Genomic DNA, 20727 nt, shown 5'->3' on the forward strand with positions numbered 1-20727 from the left:
CGACGACGAATGGCCTAAGCATTTCCGGTTTTCTATTGGAATTTAGACGCAGCATCTTCGGCTGCACCAGCTTGGATGTTTGCCGCCAAGTGCGGCTCTTGGCCTGGCCCGGCCCGAACAGCATTGCAACAAAGCCACATTAAAAGTCAATTTCGATTTATAACTTACATTAAAAGCTGTCCATTAATATTAACATAACAGCTATGCCCAAAATCTAATTACAAACTAATCTCTAGCTTTTTATCTCTCTAAGTCTCTCTCTCTCTCTCTTTCTCTTTCTTTCGCATTTGTATTGTTTGGTAAATATGTATGAACGATCGCAAAAACGCGATCTCCGCACTGATCAACATTATTAACTGCGCTGAGCTCTCATCTCGGCGTTCATCTCAGTTACTTGGCTCAGACACCGTCCCAGAAGACGCAGTTGCTGCCATTTATTCATGCTCATTAAGTTTTTGGCATCCAGCGATCGTAGCGATCGTTGCCTCGTCTGGGCAACCGCAGCGGCGCTGGTTCACGGCGTGTTCATTCACAAATGAGCGCCTAAAGCAGCTCCGCCCCACACACACACACACACACCTACATTTGTATACAGATAGAGACTCAACGAGGCACGCACACCAGCGCACATAATGAGCCGACGCACACAGACAAGCCAGAAATTTATGTAGCAGCCACATAGACAACACACACACGCACACATGCTGTAAGAGCAAGAGTGAGAGAGCGAGAAAGAGAGAGAGAGGAGTTGAGAGTTTGTGTGTATATGCGCTCCACTGGCCTCTGTTGGCTGCTGCTGGCTCAGCTTCTTCTTTGGTCTGGAGAGCGGCACTGCTGCTACCTCCGCCTCCGCCTCCGTCGCCTCTGACTCTGCCTCCGCTATAGCCGCTGGCTCAGCTTCTTCATCTTTAATTTGGTTCCGTGTATCTTGTTGATGGCGTTTTGCTTTTGCTTATATCTTTGCCGCCAACTGAATTGAATTCTTTTTTATTTCACTTTATATTGAAATTATGCTACGCTTTGCATTTGCATTATGCGCGCTTGCCATACAAACACACACACACACACAAACACACACACACACACAGAATGAGCTCCCTTGGCTGCCTTTAACAGTTACTTTGTAACTGCTGTCACAGGTGCCAGCTACTATGCTCAAACAAAGTCCAAAAGACCCTGGGTAATCCCCCATTGGCCAACTCGATAGAAGCCAACTTCTGCATCGGCTTTATCTCTGCTAAAATCGCACTCTGATCGCATACCAAGTGTCAATTCGAAAGGCAAACAGCGCAAGCGTGTTCGCGCTTTGCAAGTGCCAGTGTCAACACTGTTGACAAGGCGGGGGTGAGACATTAACACACACACACTCACACACACACACGCACACGCACAGCTTGACGGACTGAAGGGCAAAGTTGAGCGCAAGGTGTTGCATGGCTGACACTTTGCTAAAATTAAACGAAAACAACTCGAAATTTCAACAGAGCACGAAAATTCTGGCATGAAAGCCAGCCGACCGGACAGCAATGGCAATAGCAATGGCAAAAGATACAAACAAACTTTGTATCTGTGTACATCAGAGCTCTTCTCTATAAGGCAGGGGCGTAGCGAGGCTGTCAGCATGGGGGGCCGATTTCTATTGCACTGCCGACAAAGCTATACGTAATTGGCTTAATAAATAGAATGATTTCTGAAGCCCCTCACTGATGGCTTTTCAGCGTTTTTCCCGTCAGATCTAGCCTTTTGTTAAGTAAAGAATAACTTGAATAAAATCAAACTTATATACCAAAAACTGTTAATAAGTGAATGTATTTTAATCAGACACCCCCACTCACGCCCCCCTCGGCACGCCACTGCCCATGACTCTATATATTTGTCATCTTTGTTGGCCCACCTGCATCTGGGTAGACTTTGAATTTCAATTTATTAATGACAAATTGGAAGCGTGGCAGTATTTTAAATGTTTTTTGTTATGCTTTTGCGATATTGCGAATTGTTGTTTAGCTCGTGGCGTTATCGTGCGATTACTTTTATCTAACATATATAGCTGTATTTATTTGGTCGATATCAGTGCGTCACCAACGGAACTTAACACTTTGGCAAATAATTTGCGATTTTGCAAGTGAGCGACATGAAATCTATTTGTTTGCACATTTGTCGATCGATATCGATAAGTCCCATTATGCCGCACATCCTGTTGATATATATAATCTGTAATTTACACAAAGTCATAGACATTGAGCCACATCCGTTCCGATGATGTGACTGCGTGTTTGATATAAAATATTAAGTAGTGTGATTCAGCTTAAGATAAGATTAGATCTTCCCAGCAATAAACTGAGAACTATTGGAAGCATTCGAAAGGCCCCTTTAACTAGATTATTCCACAGTTTTCTCAGCGCCAACGGAAGTTCCTGCGCACAGATGGAGGGCCGGAGCGGCGGAGAGGCCACTGAGTCAGAGGCGAATAGCGGGGGCAAAAGAAGCAAAATGGTGTAATGACAAAGTGAGCAGCGTTGGCGGCAGCGGAAAATGAGACTGGGTGTAGTAGTGTGTGTATATATACGTGTATAGATGTGTGTCTGTATGTGTGTGTGTTGTATACAAGCCGAGGAAGAAGCAGCAGCAGTAGAAGGCAATGGCAAAGACGAGCGAAACTGAAGCGCACAATACACAAAAAACCGGAACATTATTAATTTACAAGCAATAAAGCGAAGCCAAAAATGAAGAAAGGCAAAAGGTGAACAATGCGCAAAAAACACACACACACACACAAATAAAAATAAAAGCAAAGCAAGGCAAAAACGACCACAGAAGCTGAAGCAGAAGGCATGAGAGAAGGCAGACGGCAGGCGGCAGGCGGCAGTTAACAAGCCGCAAGAGTCGATTTCGAGTCAATAGTGCAAGTGTTAAGAGAAATTGCAGCAGTAGTACACACGCACACACACACAGGCGCATCCAATTGGCAACACATACAGACATGGCCAGAGCCATGGCTACAATGAACCGTCATCCAACATCTGTTGCCCAAAGCATAAGTACATAAGACCAGGCCCGACTGCACGTGTGTGTGCGTGTGAGAGAGGCGCACGCGATACGCTAGTTATCTCGCTCACGCTGCCGGCACAGCGAGCCAGCATAAAAATGAACGCCAAATGATCGTCGGGCTCAGGTCCAATGAGCGGCAGACGCACACAACCAAACGGCGAGTGAACGTCTGGCCTGAGTGTATGCGTGCGAGTAGCATGCACACGCGAGTACATGTGTGCGAGTGTGTGCTCGTGCTCGTGCTCGTGTTCGTGTGTGTGTGTGCACGAGCATGTTTCGGTATTGCCAGCAACGTTGACGCCGACCGCGACGTCGGGCGTCGGCAGCGACTGCGTTGCCTAGGGTTCTGCAAAAGCACCCTCGGTACTTGGTGTACTCGGTACTCGCTCGGCCGCCAGCTTCGTGCGCTCGGATATGTCATTTGTCAATCACAGTGCGAGCGCAGCGGTTGTCGTTCTCCGTAGCTGCAAGAGAAACGTTGCTCATTTTGACAAGCGCCGCAGTTGAACTTGAAAATTGAAAATTGGAAATCGAAATTGTGCTGGAAAATTGTTCACATAGATATATTTTTCATAATCTATAGCAAAGCAAATAATTCGCGGCGATAAAAATATTTTTGTTTCTTTGCCTGTGACCGAAAAAAAAAAAAAAAACGAAAAAACTGTTTTAGCCAAATTCAAGAAAACAACGAACTAAGCCGTTAAGGCAAAAGCTGTTGACTGTCAGCTCCAGTCGCTCGATCGACTGCGATTGCGCCGCTACACTCAACTCCTTTCATGCAAATCAGTGTCAAAGTGCAGTGCTAAATAACCAAAAAAGAAAAAACAAAAATAATAAATAAATAAGTTAAAAAAAAAAACTACGCTTTTTATCGAAAATCTTAACTTAAGTACACACAGTATGGATAACATTCAAGCTGTCTCGGCGCTCTGGACCTGTGCCAGTGCCACCTGCCTGTCCCTGGACGCCAAACGCCACAGCCTCGAGCTCAGCAGTGCGGACGGACAGGCGTCGCCCGATGTCAGCAACAAATCAGCGCCAGTCGATGCACATGCACGAAAGCTCCGGCACATTGCGCATACGCCGCGTGGTAGCTGCTTTATGGCCTTGTTGTTGCTATTGCTGCTGGCGCTGAACTTTCGGCACGCGCATAGCTGCGGTCCAGGCCGGGGCCTGGGACGGCGCCGCGAGCGTAACCTCTATCCGTTGGTGTTGAAGCAAACGGTGCCAAATTTATCCGAATATCATAACGGCGCCTCTGGGCCCCTCGAGGGCGTCATTCAGCGGGATTCGCCAAAATTTAAGAATCTAGTGCTCAACTACAATAGGGATATACTGTTCCGGGATGAGGAGGGCACCGGCGCCGATCGCGTAATGTCCAAGGTAAGTGACCTAAAAACAACTTGATTCATCTAACCACATTTAGTTCGGGCTATAAATAAACGCTGCCAAATGAATTGCCAATTTGTGCGTGCTAATCGCATTGTGCGAATGCCGGCTATATCTATAACGATTATCAAAATCGTGCTCCATTGATAACGTGCTGCTAGTGCATGTGCTTGTTCGTATGTGTGTGTGTGTGTGAAGTGGTTACACATAGTTAACTTTTTATGACGGGTGCTCAACAATTTTGCCTTTGAGCCAAGTGCGTGCCATAAAAGCAGGCGTGAAACATAATAAATGAATTGGCTATTATTGTTTATTAATTATGCGCCTTATCGGCTATTGCAATATTTTTGCAAAAACAGGAAGCTCCAAATATAATCCTTGTCTTAACATGCACTCAATAAATTATGAAATTCGGTGACTTTTCAATACGCACCAGATAAACGCCAAGCTCCGCATTAGCCATTGCGTTCAACAACCTTTCGAGCGAATGTGCGTGTGTGTGACTGTGTGTGTGTGTGTGTGTGTGTGTTGCCATGAGTTTATATAACGCTCTCGAATTTGCCATAAACAAGAAATGGAATCAAATGAGCAATGTTCAATATGTTTACACCCAAACACCGCCCCAACCCCACGCCGACTGCGTCCATCGGCAGCGCCAGCGGCACGCGAGCATTTGCCGCTTATCGCAATGACGATAAGGCCTGCCTGCCAGCCACAGTGGCCTATCGAGTGCATCAGTGCTACACACCTGCTGACATATGTATGCACATATTTGCAGAGTGGCGTATAATATCTTTGACACAAATGCGTGTTAAGCCATTGCCAATACTTGTAGCAGTTGGAGCAGCAGCACCAATTTATCTTATCTCGATTCGCAGCGAAAGTGGAAAAAAAAAATAATAGACACACACACACACACACACACACACACATGACAATGACTAGGCGTGGGGGCTGGCGGGTCGCTCAAAGTGTGACACAGGGAAACAAGTGCTAAATGAATGCGATAGCAGCTACGCGAAATCGATTTAGCACTGTGATTAACTAAAATATGACTTAAGTCTACGGAATAACTGTCTAGCATATGTGAGTCGCATATGCGAGGGGCACGCTTTTCTAATTGCATTTTAAGCTCGTTAAAATTCAGTTGTTTCCAAATAAATACAAATACAATATATGGTCTGTATTATGGCCAGGGCTGCACAGTTGGGCACGTTTATTAACCTGCTCGCATTTGCCGTAAATAACTGAACTATTTACGTTTACGACTCGGTCTAGGAATCTTTATATATGTACATATGTATGTGTATATATTTTTATTTATGTTCAAATTTAACTTTAAGCAATATACAATTTAAATTTATAAACAAAAAATAAAAACAGTATATACATTTATATATATAGTATATGTTAAATATACCAATTTTAGTGGATGTTATGCTGACATTCTTAAAAAAAAATAAATAAATAAAATACAGAATATCTTGTTCGATTCGTTTGAAATTCTATGAAAGCTGATTATTATATTTATTAAATTATATTGTTCAAATTTAACTCTTGGCAATATACAATTTACATTTATAAATAAAAAATAAAAAACAGTATATATATCTATACGTTAAATATACCAATTTTAGTGGATGTTATGCTGACATTCATAAAAAAAAAAAATAAATAAATAAATAAAATACAGATTATCTTGTTCGAATCGTTTGAAATTCTATGAATGCAGATTATTATATTTATTAAATTATATTTTTCAATTTTCATTCAAGTAAATTCTATTCTGATAAACGTTTGCTCACAAATGAATAAAACAAATTAAATAAATAAAAACTTGTGTAAGTCTCAGTGATTAGCAGCAGTTCGCGCTCTATCGATAAGGCCGAGGCTGACTTGCAATTATTTGCGCTGGAATTCTTAGTCAGCCAGAGCCCAGGCAGTAGCAAGTGTAATAAATTCAATGAAAACTAACTGTTGATCATGCATGGACTAGAGCTATATATAGCGCATAATGTTTACGATCTGCGCCCGATTCTGGGAAACACTTGATATCTAGGCCGGTCTGTGCGCATGGATCATAATCATTATCGATTAATGGCAGGTGTAAACTATGATTTGAATCCAAAGCATAGGAGGCACGAAAATAGTCTGTGCAAAACAGTTGGCAGTTGGCGGCAACGATTTGGCTTAGTTTTATGACTGCAATTCATGTCTGACACGCGCCTGGAGGCAGCTATCGAAATTGATTTGCAGCAATTGCGAGAGCAGCCTTGAATTTGTAAGGCAATTTCAAGTGTTGCAAGAACTGAAAAACAGTTAACACACATACACAGCAATGGCCATGTCAAGGACAGTGAAGCTTCAAGGCCAACAGCCTGCTAACAGCAAGGACCCTATGTGCCAAGGACATGCCGAACATAAAAACTCTTGCAGTTATTGTCACAGTAGAAATTTACAACTGTTGCTGCTGCCGCTGCTGCTGCTGCTGGTGCTGCTGCCGCTGCTGCTGCTGCTGCCGCTGCTGCTGCTACCGTTGTGACATTGACTCAGTTGCCAGTGACACAGTGCCCCTGAGCCAGGCAGCGCAACTAAATTGCGTTTTATGTGCAACTGTGGCAACTGTTGACTCGCTGCTGTGCGTGAAGCAATTCGTTTTGGCTATTAAAGCGCCAAAAAGGCAGCGAAAATTGTGTTTTGTTTTCACTCAGTGTGCTCATCGTGTGGGCGTTGCAGCCGTTTACATAAACAGATTACTGAATATTGGCGTAAAGTGCTAAAAATAAAACAGACACCAGAATACGGGAATACGAGAATAGCAACAACTGCAACTGCAACTGCAACTGCAACTGCAGAAGCAACTGCAATTGCACCATAAACTGAGACAGTCGCATCATAAAATTGTATAGCTTATGGCAGTCATTGTTGTTGTTGCTGTTGCTGTTGCTCACCTGCGCCCGCTATGCATCCAATACTCTCTTCTCTACTTCAGCTTGGAGCCTACTCTCAGATTAGACAAAGTTGCGCCCTGAGCCGCAAGAGGAGGCAGGCAGGCAGGCAGGCAGGCGGGCAGCGGCTGTGGGGCCAGCCGGAGAAACCGCAGCAATCGCAGCCAGACAAAGAATGCGTCAAAAAGCCGCAGCATAACTTCTAAAATTTCATAAATTGTAGCAACAATGGGGCAAAGCCAATGGTAATCTGATATGATTATTGACATGCATGCGGCAGCGGCAGCGGCAGCGGCAGTGGCAGCGGCAGCAACAGACCAGAGACAGAGCCTGAAGCATCAAGCATTAAGCATCAAATCAAAGATAACCCACAGCTGAAGGCATTATTAATAGAACACTGACATTCATTATGACTCAAAAATTGATCCTATTATGCCAGAGACGAGAGACAAACGCATTTAGACAGGGTCACAACAGCCAGTTAGATGATGTCAGAGTTTCAGTTTCAGTTTCAGTTGCTCTCACTCTCTCTTACTCCCAATTTCTCTCTCTCTCTCACTCACTCACTCTTGCTGATTTTCGTTCAGCTCAAATCAAATCACGTCAAATGCTGCGATAAGCAAAATATTTGCCATCGATTCGTGGGAATATTTCGTGGCAACAAAGTAATCAAACATATCAAACAAACATCAGTCAAGCAAAGTGGACAAATCGTTGCCGAAAATCCCACACACACACACACACACACACACGCACACATTAACAGTCACTCACACACAGTCATAAACAAACCCATTTGCCATTTGGTTTTCTGCTTTTATAGTTTATTTGTTTGGCTTTTCAAGCTTTTATATTATTATTAATCAATTTGATACTTTTACGAGCGCACTCAAGCGCAAACCTCAAGGATTTGTTGGCCCGAAATGCCTTCGCAGTGGGTTTTTGCTTTATTTGCATAAAAGAGTTTTATGGACTGCACGAGTGGAGGAAGGCGATCGCGATTCGAATTGGGATCGGGATAGCTTGCCATCTCTTGGCATCTCTTGGCCGCGTCGCGGCTATCACATTACGGCGACGCGACTGACTCACATTTCACATGCTGCGGGCTCTCCTCGGAGCAGATTCCTGCAAGTCATCTGGCCGCGTCTTGGGGTAGGACGACTCTGCTTCGATTTCGTTCTCGAGAGCTGGTCGACGGAAGGGAAGGGGAGGGGGGAGGGGGGGGGGGGGGGGGGAGGGGCGATTGGGGTACGGCACGGCACGGCACAGTAACACGGCATCACATCAGTGCCAATGTGCGGCTCATAACTCATCATCAAAGTTAATCACACATCAGGGATTATGGCGCTTATCATATAAGTTGCGCCGTGGGTTCGGGCTCGGGCTCGGGTTCGGGAAGCTTACCTGTCCAAATGACTCTCTGCCTGAAAGTGTGTGTGTGTGTGTGTGTGTGGGCATTTAATGTGGCAGCGAGAGAGACGTGAGGCGAGGCACAGATTTAATTTACGATTTCTGCAAATTAATAGCGTTTAATTAATAACAATAAAATGACGCCTTTTTATGGACATTTATTTGACAACAGATTTATGGGCATTAGGCAGCAGCAGCAGCAGCAGCAATGAAAATCTCTGCCAGTCAGCTAGTCAGACTAACCAGCTAACGGGCAACTTAGTCGCCGACTATTTAGTGTAGCAATTGACGTTGACGAATAGCTGTAAACGTAGGCTAGCGAATGCATTGCGAAATCCGCAAATACCTATTAATGATCCCTGGGCGCGTTACGAGACTAAATTAAGTACAATTAATAATAAATAAAAGTCACAAGCAAATAAAACGAATATTAAATACCCTGCTTAAAGATATACCCCTACCTATGTATCGGAAAGCAAATATTGGCTATTGGCTGACTATAAAATAGTATTATATATAAATATATATAAGTCAAAAAGTCAGCTAAAAATTCGTTTTTATTAAGATATATTTTGTGTGCACTTAGTGAGTCTTATTATCTTTAGTTTATGGCTTAACATCTTATTGTTTATTGCGCTGACGATGTCAACCGCCGTGCCACATGACCGAGCTATACGGCCCTTGGCCAGAGAGCGTATTGAGACTCAGCCAAACGAGATGCTATCGCAGGCTGCCTGAAGGAGCTCAGACAGAAGCGCTGGCATTAATTCAATAAGCCAATGCCAAAAAGCCAAGCAGGCAGGCCGTCTGTTTGTCTGTCTGTCGATTGCTGCGTATTTTTAATGAGTATCAATTTATATTGAAACAATAACAATAACAATAACAAACGGGCGACACTTTGAGCGATCAAAGAGCAACTGGCCAACTGAGAATTCTCAGCGAATATTGATAAACTCAGAGTGAGAGAGAGAGAGAGAGAGGTAGAGTCGGAGACTGAGATAGATAGACAGAGGAATAATCAAATAAATAAATGACTCAGGCTGGCGACGTAGCCCAAGTTTCATTTGGCATTTTGAGCACTTTGTGAGTTTGTCATGCGCTTAATTAAAAAACAAAACTGAGCCAGCAGCAGGAGTGTGTGAGTGAGTGAGGGCGGGTGGGGGGTAGTGTGAATAAAAATTGCGCTGTAATAATTGCGCTGCACACAGCATAAACAATCAAAGGCGGCAACGAATGCCTTCACAGCCTGCCTGATAAACAAAAAAATTCAATTTTCTAATGGAAAATCAAGAGAAAAATATACAAAATGCGCGGAGCTGTGAATAGATTTGCAACACAAATAAACAAAAAGGCGTTTTAACGCGACTAACACTTTAAAGGTCGTCAATGCGTCTGGCCCTGATCCTGACAGCCGAGCAGCCGAGCAGCCATCAATGGCACTTGAATCAATCAGAAGCTATGTCGCTCTTTTTGCCAATTAAGTGAGGAAATCTGGGCCTCGCGTCGAGTGGGCCACACGCAGGCCGGGCTCACCGTGCTGGGCGCTGATTGATTTGACAAAAGCAACTTAAGTTGCCCCTAAGTGGCACATCCAGGCGCTGCCCCACACAGCTGCCACGAGCTAGGCTAAGGCGCACGCTCAAGTGGTTGCCTCAGCCGCTGCCGCTACCCCTCTCTGCTCCCTGATCACTGCTGACACATATATGTATGCATGTGTGTGTGTGTGTGTGCACGAGTGGGTGTCGTTGTCCCTGCTCATATCCTGTATGGGTCGCCTTCGGCTGCGCTTCCTCAGTTGTAAGTTTTCGCTTCCTCGATGCCAGCGATGCCAATCGACGAATCAAGAAAGGATATGCCATATCCCCTTACATACCCCAAAAAAAAATAAAGGAGTGCAAAAGTGAAGCGAAAACATAAACGAGGGTGACTACGCGCTGCTGGGGCTGTGATTTGGCTGTGGCTCGTAACTTGATGCGCTCTTGAATTATGTCGTTAAATTGTGTCGTTTCCTAATCATTAGCCATTGTAATCGGAGACTGAAACAACTGCAACTTGGACTCCAACTGCAACTGCAACTGCAACTGCTGCTGCTGCAGTCATTGTTGCAAAAACAAACAAAGCTCGAATTGAAGCTGGGCGAGATTGCATTTAATTGCAATTTACATGGCTCCACATCACTTGGCCTAATGATGATGAGCAGCCCAATAATGGAGCCAGCAATTTGGCGCTTGGCGCTTGGCGCTTCTCGCTTCTCGCTTCTCGCGCCGCCTAAATGCGTGCCATTAAGCGCGTCAAATTGGCAGCTGGCAGACGATTTAAATCAATAAAATCTGCAGCCAGGCGGCAATTAAAAACGCATCAGCGGACCCTAACGTACCGTGGGCATCCAGCATTGGCGTTGAAAGCTGACAAGCGGTACAAGAAAACGAACAAAAAAAAATACAAAAAAAAAAAAAAATACGAGAGAAAGAAACAAAAATAAAATCAACATCGAAAACTCCTAAGAAGGAACGAAAAAAAAAAAAAACAACCAAAAAATTGTATTTCGAATGCAAGCCAAGTGTAAACAAATCAGCTCAGGTTTGGGGCGTGGCTGTAGCTGGCAAAGTTCACACCTTGTTTAATGTCTAATTAATGCGGCAGCTTTTCTTTCGGCCTTTTGGTTTTTGGCCAAGGCATAAGTGCACGCACACACACACACACACACACACACACTTGCGTATTTACACTTGCGCTGCCTGGGCCGAAGTTTGTTGTCTAACAGCCATGCCACTTACAATACAAACACATTATTTAGCCATCTTTTTGGGCCGATGCCGACGCCGACGCCGCCAACGACGACGACGACGGCGGCGTATGTTTACTTAACGTACCCGTCGGCATTTTCTTCTTGCCACTTCCACTGGGGCCGTGTTTGTGCAGCGATCGGGCCCGGTTCGGATCGGTTCAATCAAGCAACAAGAGGCCAATGCATTAGCATGTTGGGTAAACATCGTTGGCATGCTTAAGACAAAGACTATGCAGCTCAGCTGCTGCTGTTGTTGCTGTTGTTGTTGTGCTTTTATTTGCTGTTTGGCGTTACGCTTTTGTGCTCATTAGCAACAAACAGCAGCAGCAGCAGCAGCAACAGCCAAGCACTCGACTGGTTAAGCCTTTTAATAAAGCAAAGCTGCATAGACAGAGATATCTATATCTCTCTCCCCCTCTCACACTCCTCATATATGTATGTATGCAAATAGCATTGAACTCTTCTTGGAATGCGTTTCAGCTTTGTCCTGCTGTCCAATTCGCCACAGCCAGCAACTGTGGTGTGACAAATTAAAAACCGATTTGCTTGCCATTGCCAAACAGCCAAACAACCAAACAACCAGACAACAACAACAACAACAGCCTCAATAGACTGCAAACAATGCGGCGCACCCAAAATCAAAACAAAGTCCCAAAATATACGACCTGGGGCAGGCTGATGTTGTGGCTTGTTAAAAAGGATCTTGAAAATTGATTTTACGCCAGCTAGAACTGCGTGCCAAATGTTTGCACACAATGAGCCAACACACACACACACATACACACACACATCCTGTGCTGCGGCTTCTGCCTGCCTAACGTTCGCCCAGGCCAAGACCCGAGCCCGTTGATAATTGATTTTGTGGCTGGCGATTGCGCACAGCAATGACAACATTTTCCTTATATTTTGCCTTTTATTTATTTATTTCTTCTTGATTTTTTTTTACTCATTTTTCTCTTATTTTTTGGGCACTCAATTTGGTTGTTGTCTTATGAAATTTCAATATTTGCATTGCCGCTGAATCCTTTTTTCTTTTTTTCTTCACTTTTTGTATGCAAGCGTTAAAAGCAGAAAGAAACAGAGAGAAAAACACAAATGCGCCGACACTTGAATACGAAAAAAAATATATATATATATATTTTACATATGTATACATGCATATATATATAGTCCGATCCACCGCATTGGCAAACAAGACAAGTGTAACCGAAAGAAAGAGGCAAAGAATGGGAAAAGGTCAGACAATGTCTAATCTTTGATATTTACTTATACATACGAGGGTCGGGGCTCCGGCTCTGGCTGTGGGTCACTATTTGAACTGTGCATGGGCAAATAATCGAGCTAAGCCTTTGCCTTTGCCTTTGCACACACACATAAACGAAAAGGAAAACGAAAAGGAAAATGCAAACAAGAGCCAAAACTGAAAATAGTCAGACTCATGTATTTGTTGAGGTTGAGTTTCAGCAGGTTCAAAGGATGCGGCCAAAGCCACCAAGTTCGTTGCCTAAGTTATTCGTTTGGCCGCCCACCAAAAAATAAAAAAAAAAAACAGATCTGAAAACCAACAAAAAATCGAAAGAAACAAAAAAAAAACATTAAAAACTGAAAATGAACGCTGGCCCTTTTGGGCAGCCCATGAAATGAATGCCTAAATACCACGCCTCTCCACTGCCAGCGCACACACACACACACACACACACACACGCACGCATCTGTTGCTCTGCCAGTAGCATGCGCTGTTGCTGTCTCGCTCACTCATGCGCTCTCTTTGGACTCTTTGGGCCCATTGTGCGTGTACGTTAAATATGGCGTATTGTTTTTTAGTTTTTTTTTTAGTTTCTTGCTCGAGTTTTAATAGAGAACGCGCATTATTAACAAAATTATGCATATTTTTAATTGATTTCCTCTTGCTCCACAGCGCTGCAGAGAGAAGCTGAACATGCTGGCCTACTCAGTGATGAACGAATGGCCCGGCGTTCGCCTGCTGGTCACCGAGAGCTGGGACGAGGACCATCAGCATGGCCAGGAGTCGCTGCACTACGAGGGCCGTGCCGTCACCATTGCCACCTCCGATCGCGATCAATCCAAATACGGCATGCTGGCGCGCCTGGCCGTCGAGGCCGGCTTCGATTGGGTGTCCTATGTGAGTCGGAGGCACATCTACTGCTCTGTCAAATCAGGTAAGAGTTTCCTCAACTTGCACATATACTATAGACCCAATACATGGCATATACTCTCTATATACACATGCTTGCATGTCAAATGCCAATGGCAATGGGCAATGGGCTGTCTGTCTGTCTGGCTGGCCTGTTAGCCAGAAGTGACACTAACAAGCGTAATTTCACATGTTTCCCAACTTACAAGCATCGCTAAGCTGACAGGCGTTGGCAAATTTTGCAGTCCAGTCAAATTAGCCAAGCTGCAGTTACCCAGTTCCCAGTTGCCCGTTCCCAACTCCCAATCCGCGATGCTCAGCTCCTCAGTCTTCTGCCCAGTTGTCAGTCTGCAGCCGTGCCTTGTTCATTTCGAGTGCGAGCGTGTGGTAACAGAAAACAGCAACAGCAACAACTACAACAACAATACAAAGGAAAGAAAGACAGACAAAAAATGAGAAAAAATGGGAAGCAGCGGCTACATTGTCGAAACCGGCCCCGAAACCGTCCAAGTCCAGTCAGAGGAGTCGCAGCAGAGCAGAGAGCCTGAGAGTCGGGTCCACAAACAGCGACTAACCGCATGTTGTTGCTGTTGTTGTTGTTGTTTTGACATGTTTAGGTTTGCGCCTGTCAAATTAAACGAATTGATGATACGACACCCAAAGCGTTTCTCAGGCCAGGCCAAGATGAATTAAATGCCGAGTTAAAACCTGCGCGCGGGCCTAATTGAAAAACTGAAACGGCCAACAAGTTAGCAACACTGTGTGCGCGAGCTAGTATGTGTGTATGTGTGTGTGTGTGTGAGTGTGAGTGTGTTAGTGTGTAGTATAACTTGCTGCCATTATGGCAAGCAACCAGTTTTCCCCGAAACATAACGAAACTGCCAGAAGAGCCGAGCCAAGAGAAAATGCGCCAGCGCACACAGGCGAAGTTAGCCAACCAAAAAGGCCAAAACAATTAAGTTTTCTTGCAGAGCGAGAGAGCGAGAGAGAGAGACAGTTAAAGCGAGAGTGAGAGAGAGGGGGCAACACCCAGAGAGGAAGCTGCAAGTTCTTTGCTTCATTTTTGCAATATGATTCCGATTTTCTCAACTAGCTACTAAAATTTCTAGATGACTCAGGAATTTCCCACACAAACACAACAAAAAAAAGCGAGCGGAAGACTTAGGAACACATAAAGGCTGGGCTAAATAGCCACACACGAGGCTGCAGGCATCACAATATTTTGACTCTGGTTGCGGCCCACAGCAGCATCAAAAGGGCCGTGGCGAGTGTCCTTGCGCTGCTCGACTCATTGATTCTAATTGCTCATGAAAGAGGCCGCCGCACGAACACCCTAAGCAGAAAAAATAAAAAAAAGGTCCTTGCGGTGTCATTGGCTATCAATAGTTGGGCCCCGACAGCAACAGAATCAAAAGGTCAAACAATAAGCCGACAAATGCTAAACAAGTGGCCAATGCAAGGATGCAACTGCAGCGTGTGAATGCCTCTGTGTATGTGTGTGCGTGTGTGTCTGTGTGTGGTCCTGCTGCAGTGTCAAATGGCGGCAGGGAACAATGCCATGTGTTGCGCCACGACGCTGACAACTTTGGTATGCAATGGCCTAGCAGCTATTAATAAATAACCGAGCGATTGATTGCTGATAGGCCGACGCACATAAACCACACGCTTATGACAGTTTTGGCACAGCGCTGTCAGTGGTGCGCGGCCAGTTCGTTGCCTAAGTCTTTTGTATGTGGCCCAAACAGCAGCAGCGGCAGCAACGAAGAGTAATGGCTGTAAACCTTTTTGTCGACACTAATTTTTTTTTTCACTCGTTTGTTGTTGTTGCTGTTGTTGTTGTTGTGTGTCGCGAGCGGTCGCGCGCGCGTATTAAAGCCCCAAAGCGTGTTGTTGTCGTGTTTGCCTCTCTGCCCGATGCTCGATGCTCGATGCTCGGTGTGTGCATGTTCATGTTAATGCTGTCCAAGCGATCAGTCACCACAACTAGTCGTATAACCCAACATGCCAGGCAGCCTCTCTCTCTCTTCCTCTCTCTCTCTATCTCTCTCTTACTCTGCATGTCACTGTGTGCGGCTGTCCTCTGTTTTGTAATAATTTATCAGTTTAGTCTTCACAACAAAGATAAAATAACGATAATTTTAACCACTTTAATGGTTTATTAATTTATGACCCTTCAAGTTCTTCACTTTCCACTCGCCGCCGCCGCCGCCGCCGTCGTCGTCGTCGTCGACGTCGTCTGCCTGAGATTTTTCTCGCCAGTTTGCTGTGGATACCCACACACACACGCATACACTCGCATACATTTTGTTTCTTCTTTCGTTTTTTTTTTGTAGGTTTCACACCAAATTTTTCTTGCTGGTTAAGCTTGTTACTCAGTTACTTCCCTTTGGTTTGTTTTTGTCTAGGGTTACCGTTGGCAGCGGCTGCTCCCGTCTGAGCATCGATTATGGAGCGCTTTATAGACCGCTGTCTTGTATTTAATCCGCTTTTTATTGTTTTTACACTCTTGTCTCGGCCAAGTGAGTCTCTCTCTCTCTGTCTCTCTCTCTCTCTCTCTCTGTGTGTGTGTGTGTTTACCAAACGCATCAATATCAATGGAAATGTTAGGTGCATTTTCATTGGAATTTCGTTGAGCGGCAACCGCAGCAACAATGCCACTTTTATGGCCACTCATTATAATAAAGCGCACGGTTAGTGGTCACTTTGTGGGTCTGGAATGTTTTTTTCCCTCTCTCTCTCTTTCCCTCACTTTTTTTTTTTAATTTGAATTTTACAAGCAACTGGCGGAGAACGAGCGGCGCTTCGGGTGTGAAATATGTGCACGAGATGCGGAAAAGAAAGTTCTAACTGCTGCTGCTGCTGTCTGGCAAAATGGCCGACATTTTCAGTTTGTTTCAACTGGGTGGCCCAATTGCTCCTGCCTTGTAATCCAATAGCTATTAATGATGATGATTAATGCGGCTGCTGTTGATCGACGCTGGGTTGCAACATGTTTGGTAATTGAATTTGTGCACAGGTTGCGCTCAGATCCTGGCAGAGCCTCTACCTGAGCATCCTTTGGCACTTGGTGCACTGTGGCTGTGTGGCTAAGCTGCTTTGGCTCGAGCTCGAGCTCAGGCTCGTTGAGCTGATCCCAGGGCTAATCTTAAGCAAAAAAAAACAAGATCACAATTTTGTTAAACTCGAAACAAAAACATCCTCGCCTGCCGCTGCTGTTGTTGCCTCAGTTATTGTTGTTGTTGTTGCTGTTGCTGCTGCTGCTGCTATTGTGCATGTTATTGATATGCTTGGCTATCAGTTGGCAGATCGCATTTTGTGCGTTCTTCGTGCAGTTGGCGGCGGTTTTTGTTTGAAAGCCGCAAAAGGCAGTTGCCATTGTTTTGGCTGCCTGCACTGGGCCGGGTTACGGGTTTGCGATTACGGTTTGCCTTGCGTCCTAACTGTGAAAACCTTTTTGACTTGTAGGGTTTTTGGCAATTGGATGGTTGGACGGTCGGACGGTTGGCAGGGCAAGTATTATTAACGCCAAATTAGATTAGGCTCACTAATGCCATTACCTGGCCGCGTTTCCCCTCCTCCTTCTCACTCCTGTCAACAGCTGACTAATAATCTTTTTCTCTCTCTCTCTCTCTCTTCAGATTCGTCGCCTTCGATTTCCCATGTACATGGCTGCTTCACGCCCGAGAGCACAGCGTTGCTGGAGAGCGGCGCAGAGAAGGCGCTGGGCGAGCTCGCCATCGGTGATCGGGTGCTGAGCATGGACACGAAGGGCCAGCCGGTGTACAGCGAGGTCATACTCTTCATGGATCGCAATCTGGAGCAGGTGCAGAACTTTGTGCAACTGCACACGGATGGCGGCGCCGTGCTCACCGTGACGCCCGCGCATTTGATAGCCGTGTGGCAGCCGGAGCGGCAGACGCTCGAGTTTGTCTTTGCGGATCGCGTGGAGGAGCTGAGCCAGGTTCTGGTGCGCGATGCCACGGGCGAGCTGCGCCCACAGCGCGTGCTCCGGGTGGACAGTGTGCAGAGTCGCGGCGTTGTGGCGCCTCTCACGCGCGAGGGCACCATTGTGGTTAACTCGGTGGCCGCCTCCTGCTACGCCGTCATCAGCAGCCAATCGCTGGCGCACTGGGGCCTGGCGCCCATGCGACTGTTGTCCACGCTACAGTCCTGGATGCCAGCCAAGGGCCAGCTGCGCTCGGCGCAGGACAAGTCAACGCCAAAGGATGCCACGGCGCAGCAGCAGAACGGACTGCACTGGTATGCCAATGCCTTGTACAAGGTGAAGGACTATGTGCTGCCGCAGAGCTGGCGTCACGATTAGGCGACCCACACACGCACACCACACACCCACACACCCAAACACACATCACACATACTTGAAACATATTTGCAGTTCCACATGCCGACGTAGACGTCAAATTTATTGTAATATATTTTGTAGTTATGTATGTACTATACGCCTATATGAAGAAAAAGAAAGAAAATGATTGTATTTCAATGTTAATTATGATTAATGCTGATCAATACTATTTATTAAAATTATCTTTGACCTTTTGTAAACGAACACTTAGCTGTAAGTAGGCAATCCTTTGGCAGAGATCCTGAGGCCCCAAACCAATTCTTAAAGCGACGATCATCACGACTGTTGTATATTTTTTAAAAAAGATAATAATGCATATATTTATTGAAGATGCGGAAGTGAGTTCAAATTTTTGGGAAATGATAATATAAATGCATATATATTTATGTGTGTATATCGTTTTGTGTATATAGAAGCATTATAGTGACTGAATATCTTATTGTAATTGTGTATATAATACTTGATAGTTAACTTCATATTTATACTTAATATTTAATGAATTATAACAAAATTGTTTCATAACTGACAATGTGTTTTTATTTGAGTGGAGATTCTACAATGGGAAAGCCTTTAAAATTCAGTTACAGCTAATAATGAAGGCCTTTGAAGGGACACATGCAAATTTATATTGATAATCAAATATTTCTTTGCGAAAATGCAATAGAAATGAGCGAATGTATTACATTCCTTAACCAGAATCATGCGAATTCCATTTATTTTGGTTGAACTATACTTTTCTTTCTTAAGAAGGTCTACTCTCTGAAAATGTGCCTTTCTTGTTTTTTTTTTTTTTTTGTCATTTTATGTTACTCATCTTAAAAGATAAGACCATTTAATAATATCAAAAAAGGCTGCGAAATTTGTCGATTAAAGTTTTGAAATTTTTTGCAAATATTTTATTTACTCACATAAACGTACAAATACATTTTAAAATGTTTGTTTTTTTTTTTTAAATACTGAATTATTTCAGTATTTTAATTCGCCAGATTGCATTTGCCAACTTTTGGTATTTATTTTTTAAAGCTGAAGTTATTTTATTGCTGGTATAATTTGCAAATACCAATTTTGGTCACACTGTAAACAGGCGTCCTTTCTAATATTTTGGCTCTGTATATTATTTTTAATACACATAAATAAAAATAATAGTAGGAAGAATGTCAACTGTTTGCCGACTGTGTCTAGGGAAAGATGCCAGCTTCGTTATCAACAATGGCCAAGTGGCCGTGAAAATCCTTTCCTGCACAGGTCTAGAAATCGATCCCAACGACAAACTTCCCCAGCTCATTTGCCAAGTCTGCAGGCTGCATTTGGAAGAGTTTCATTATTTTCGCAAACGTTGTCATGCGGCTGATCGCCGTATACGTCAGCTGACACGCCTTGGCCGGAGTCTCGACTATGAAAGTAACTTACTAGATGGCGACAAGTCGGACGTGCTCTTGCTAAAAGATGTAGCCAACTGTACGCCAACAGCTTGCTCAGAAAGCAATGCCCGTTGGCGCAGAGAGGCAGCTCAGATGTTTCGACGCGAATTAGACAGCTACAAGAGTGACTTAGCTAGTGTGTGCAAACAACAAGTGAGAGAGGAGATCGAGCAGGAAGTCCGCAGTGAAGTGGAGAGCCTCATAATCGCGGACGTAAAAAAGAAATCTCAACTAAAAGTGTTGGACGAACTGTTTTATGAGATTGAAACTTGGTTTGTCCACAAGCGCAACAATGCAGCTCGTTCCCAGGCATTCGGCTCAGACTGCTTTTTATCAGACATAGACGCTGCTGAGATGGAGAGCGTATCTACTATCACGGACCAAATTGGCTCTAACTCCGAGCTGATGACCAATGCAGAGTCTATTAATGATTTGAATGATAGTACAGAGAGCATAGTTGAGGTTGTTGGTAAGAACGAAGATTTCAATTAAAACGCTTCCACTAACATAGATAAACTATTTCAGAAACTGTTCCAAGTCCAATACATCAACCGTCTTCCGACAGCACGTCTTCCGCTATAGAACCAATGTCGACATTATCAAAAGTTGTTCCAATGGTTGAAATAAATATGGGAAACTCTCAGTACAGCCACTTGCGAGAGTATGGAAAGACCTCCGACTTCCTATCTACTAAAGATCTAATGTCTCCTGTGAAAGCTCCCAGAGTACGCCATAAACGAAATGAGTTGTCTCGTATACAATTGAGGGATCGCATTTGCCAAATACATGCCATGGAGAATCAAAAAATTCGAAATTGCCTTCGATGTCGGCTTAGAGGATCGCTTAACAGGAAGAAAAATGTTAAATAAATATTAATATTATTATAATTAAGATTATATTATATATATTAAATTATATATGCATGTTTTTTTTTTTTCAATCAAATAAAATGTAATGTCAAAAAACTCAAAAAGAATTTGAATAACTAATATTTTCGCTAACAGCACTGGATAACCGTTTTTGCGTAATGAAGTTCATGACATAAAAACATGTCAAAGATGTTAACAAATACTACGTTTTAAGAAGATTTAAAAATATATTTTTAAGAAACATTGAACATTGAATTTGACTATTCCTTGATTTTAAATATCGTTTCAACAGAAAGGTTATATTAAATAACATAATATATTAAAACTTTCAAGCAT

General features: G+C 44.1%; 2 protein-coding genes across 2 annotated transcripts; both read left to right on the forward strand.

Annotated features, from left to right (window-relative positions):
• The first annotated feature begins 3405 nt into the window (after positions 1-3405).
• Positions 3406-18623, forward strand: hh (hedgehog signaling protein). Its single transcript, XM_018098044.3, has 3 exons — positions 3406-4431; positions 13502-13763; positions 17377-18623. Exons 1-3 carry the CDS (start codon positions 3949-3951, stop codon positions 18060-18062), a joined length of 1431 nt encoding a protein of 476 aa, XP_017953533.1. The 5' UTR covers positions 3406-3948; the 3' UTR covers positions 18063-18623.
• A 533-nt stretch (positions 18624-19156) lies between these two features.
• Positions 19157-20420, forward strand: LOC108649182 (uncharacterized). Its single transcript, XM_030382877.2, has 2 exons — positions 19157-19991; positions 20048-20420. Exons 1-2 carry the CDS (start codon positions 19256-19258, stop codon positions 20389-20391), a joined length of 1080 nt encoding a protein of 359 aa, XP_030238737.1. The 5' UTR covers positions 19157-19255; the 3' UTR covers positions 20392-20420.
• The last annotated feature ends 307 nt before the right edge of the window (positions 20421-20727 follow it).

The sequence above is a fragment of the Drosophila navojoa genome, chromosome 2 (genome assembly GCF_054131105.1).
Source record: "Drosophila navojoa isolate 15081-1374.11 chromosome 2, UAZ_NAV_1.0, whole genome shotgun sequence".
NCBI classification, from domain to species: Eukaryota; Metazoa; Arthropoda; class Insecta; order Diptera; family Drosophilidae; genus Drosophila; species Drosophila navojoa.

Excerpts from the sequence above, each read along its gene's own strand:
- hh (XM_018098044.3), top strand. The coding sequence starts at position 3,949 with ATGGATAACATTCAAGCTGTCTCGGCGCTCTGGACCTGTGCCAGTGCC. Across the intron at positions 4,432-13,501 it reads CCGATCGCGTAATGTCCAAG|CGCTGCAGAGAGAAGCTGAA; the intron begins GTAAGTGACCTA and ends CTTGCTCCACAG. Across the intron at positions 13,764-17,376 it reads CTACTGCTCTGTCAAATCAG|ATTCGTCGCCTTCGATTTCC; the intron begins GTAAGAGTTTCC and ends CTCTCTCTTCAG.
- LOC108649182 (XM_030382877.2), top strand. The coding sequence starts at position 19,256 with ATGTCAACTGTTTGCCGACTGTGTCTAGGGAAAGATGCCAGCTTCGTT. Across the intron at positions 19,992-20,047 it reads GAGCATAGTTGAGGTTGTTG|AAACTGTTCCAAGTCCAATA; the intron begins GTAAGAACGAAG and ends AAACTATTTCAG.